Here is a 2,560-nt window from a genome sequence, read left to right as displayed (position 1 = left end):
GATACATGCGAAATTACTTTTATTTCATATATTTAATCTACATGCATTTACAACAATAGCTTGCCAGCGTTCGCGGCATTGCCGCCACTGAATAGTTCGCATTTACTTGTAAACGGAGGCAGATATGAGTGTCACTGAGGGACGGAAATATGTCCCTACGAGATGACAATGCATTGTAAAGTCATGTTGTGGCACGTTACTATATAAGCTGTTGTCTGTGACATCTTTTTGCGATGTTCTTACTTTAATGGATGCAGAATAACATATACATGACATTAACTTGTGTCCATCAATTTGGTATCAGAATTTCGGCTAGTATGACAGTAATGATGCAGTTTCCAGATTATGGAACGAAGTAACCAAGGAGTGTGTTTCAGATAGTACGCACAAATATAAATTATTTTCCTTTATAATTTTATTTGTTTTATTTACAGTGAAATGAGATACAAAAAAATACAGTAAATAGCAAAGTAATTTCAATTCCAAAATTTATTTGAGAGGTTTTTCAATTATTTTAAGTTGCATTTTTAACGAAATATTCAACAAAAGTGTTCCTGACAGTTTTCGAACGTAATGTGGAATTTCTGTTGAATGTGGCACCAGCTGTCTGCATATCAGCATTGTTACAAAACTTTTCAGCTTCAACATTGCATCCTTCTCTGTCAATGACAATATTATGAAGTAGACAAATGCACTTGACTATGTGATCAGCTACGTCAACGGATGTTTCAATTTCCTTCCTCAGTAGTCTCCATTTATTGGTCATTATACCAAATGCACATTCAACAACTTTTCTTGCTCTGGAATGCATATCATTGTATAGAATCTTCTCGTTGTCCAAATTTCTGCGAGGAAAAGGTCTCATCAAATTCTCTAATAAGGGGTAAGCTTCATCTCCCAAAATGACGTACGGTAGTTCCTGACACATTCCTTCAAGTCTTGTTGGTGGCGGTAATAACAGCTCCCCATTTGTAAGTTTCTTATATAACATACTTTCTTTAAACACGCCTGCATCAGACTGTTTACCGTAGGCACCAACATCCACAGCTATAAATTTGTAATTTGCATCAGCAACTGCTTGGAGTACAATCGAATAATACTGTTTGTAATTGTAAAACATGCTGCCAGAAAGTTTAGGACATTGGACACGTATGTGCTTCCCGTCTATACATCCAACACAGTTTGGAAATCCCCATCTCGTATGCATTTCACTGGCAATTTCTTTAAATCGAGAAACAGTTGGCGTTGGTAAATGAATGGGCGCAAGTGACTCCCATATGGCCATACAAACGTCTTTCACCAACACTGATACGGTGGACACTCCTAATCGGAATGACGATGCTAGTGCATGAAAGGAGATGCCAGTGGACAGATACCTGAGAAAAAAAATCGTAAAATGTGTTACTCAAGTGTGGTGTTGGGCGAAGTTTTTACAGTTTTGTTTGCACAGTAGATATTTACTTAGTCAATGTCATTTCATAGTTATACAACAATAAATAATTAAAGAGACATTTTCTTGCATCCTTCTATATTCTTTCAATTAAAATAATGAAATCGAAATGCAAAGACCTGAGAGACAGTTACAGAGAATAACTTGTATAACTTGGCAAAATAAGGTCATGTGATCCAGGGAATAGTATATTAAAATGCAATTCCACTCGGGCTTTGTTCTGTCATATGATTTTCCTAAGTTCCAAGAGCTATGCACAGTTCCTTACCAGTGGAAATAGAACCACTGAGTCAAAGGGCATATCAGTCTGTCTATCTTACAAGGTAATGAAAAGAATTCTGTGAGGTCATCAGTGGCTCCACATGATGAACCATCACCACTGCCAAGCGCTGCATCATGAAGAAAAACGAAGAAAAAGTTGGAAAATTCTGAAGGAGTGTATCTGCGATTCTTCGTTGAAGGCACAGCAAGACATTACCCAAAATGACGAAGCTAATTACTTACTGATGATTCTCAGGAGTCCCATAAACTCTCTTCCCCTCAGAGGTAAGCGTTTGTGAAATTTAAAATACAAAAGCATGACTACAATTAATTGGAGGTAGTGAATGCTGCACAAAGTTCTACTGCAAACCAAAAAGTGTGTACTAACGAATCTTACCTTATCGTTATACACAATTTTTCTTCTGCTGTTATACTTCTGCGAAAATTTGTGTTCTGTTTCGAAATTTTGTCTTGAATGTTCTGCAGCACATACTGAAATGTATTATGATTCATTCTGTAATATGAATAAAATTTTTCAGGATAGTTTTTAAGTTCTTCATGTAAAGAAAAAAACTCTCCTAAATGTCTGTCGCTATTTATGGGATGAATCCATAACCTCCTAGTTCTTCTGTACTTCAAAACTCGACGAGTAACTGCAGAGTCAAAACAATACCAATAAAAGAGTGAAGACATTGTTCTATACGACAGCACACACTAGCCAAAGGCGAGCAACTGTTGACTGCAGCTGCGTTTTCTAGTGACTTGCTTGTCAGCTGTCGAAGGGTGGGGATTTTTTTTAATTTATTTATTTGGCCTTCGGCAACTAGCAGCCATTTAGCCAAAGAGTAG

General features: G+C 36.9%; 1 protein-coding gene across 1 annotated transcript; it reads right to left on the bottom strand.

Moving 5' to 3' along the window:
• Positions 1 to 434: 434 nt before the first annotated feature.
• Positions 435 to 2,297, bottom strand: LOC126234263 (uncharacterized). Its single transcript, XM_049942958.1, has 2 exons — positions 2,109 to 2,297; positions 435 to 1,376 (listed from the first exon to the last, which is right to left on the bottom strand). Exons 1-2 carry the CDS (start codon positions 2,222 to 2,224, stop codon positions 515 to 517), a joined length of 978 nt encoding a protein of 325 aa, XP_049798915.1. The 5' UTR covers positions 2,225 to 2,297; the 3' UTR covers positions 435 to 514.
• Between the last annotated feature and the right edge of the window lie 263 nt (positions 2,298 to 2,560).

The sequence above is a fragment of the Schistocerca nitens genome, chromosome 2, assembly GCF_023898315.1.
Source record: "Schistocerca nitens isolate TAMUIC-IGC-003100 chromosome 2, iqSchNite1.1, whole genome shotgun sequence".
In the NCBI taxonomy this organism is placed as follows: Eukaryota; Metazoa; Arthropoda; class Insecta; order Orthoptera; family Acrididae; genus Schistocerca; species Schistocerca nitens.
Note: the sequence above shows the minus strand (reverse complement) of the source record. Positions and strands in the feature narration are given on the sequence as shown.

What these genes read in the sequence shown, in the direction of transcription:
- LOC126234263 (XM_049942958.1), bottom strand. Translation starts at nt 2,224, where the DNA reads ATGAATCATAATACATTTCAGTATGTGCTGCAGAACATTCAAGACAAA. An exon ending in AAATTGTGTATAACGATAAG is followed by an intron (nt 1,377 to 2,108) that starts GTAAGATTCGTT and finishes TTTTTTTCTCAG; the next exon opens with GTATCTGTCCACTGGCATCT.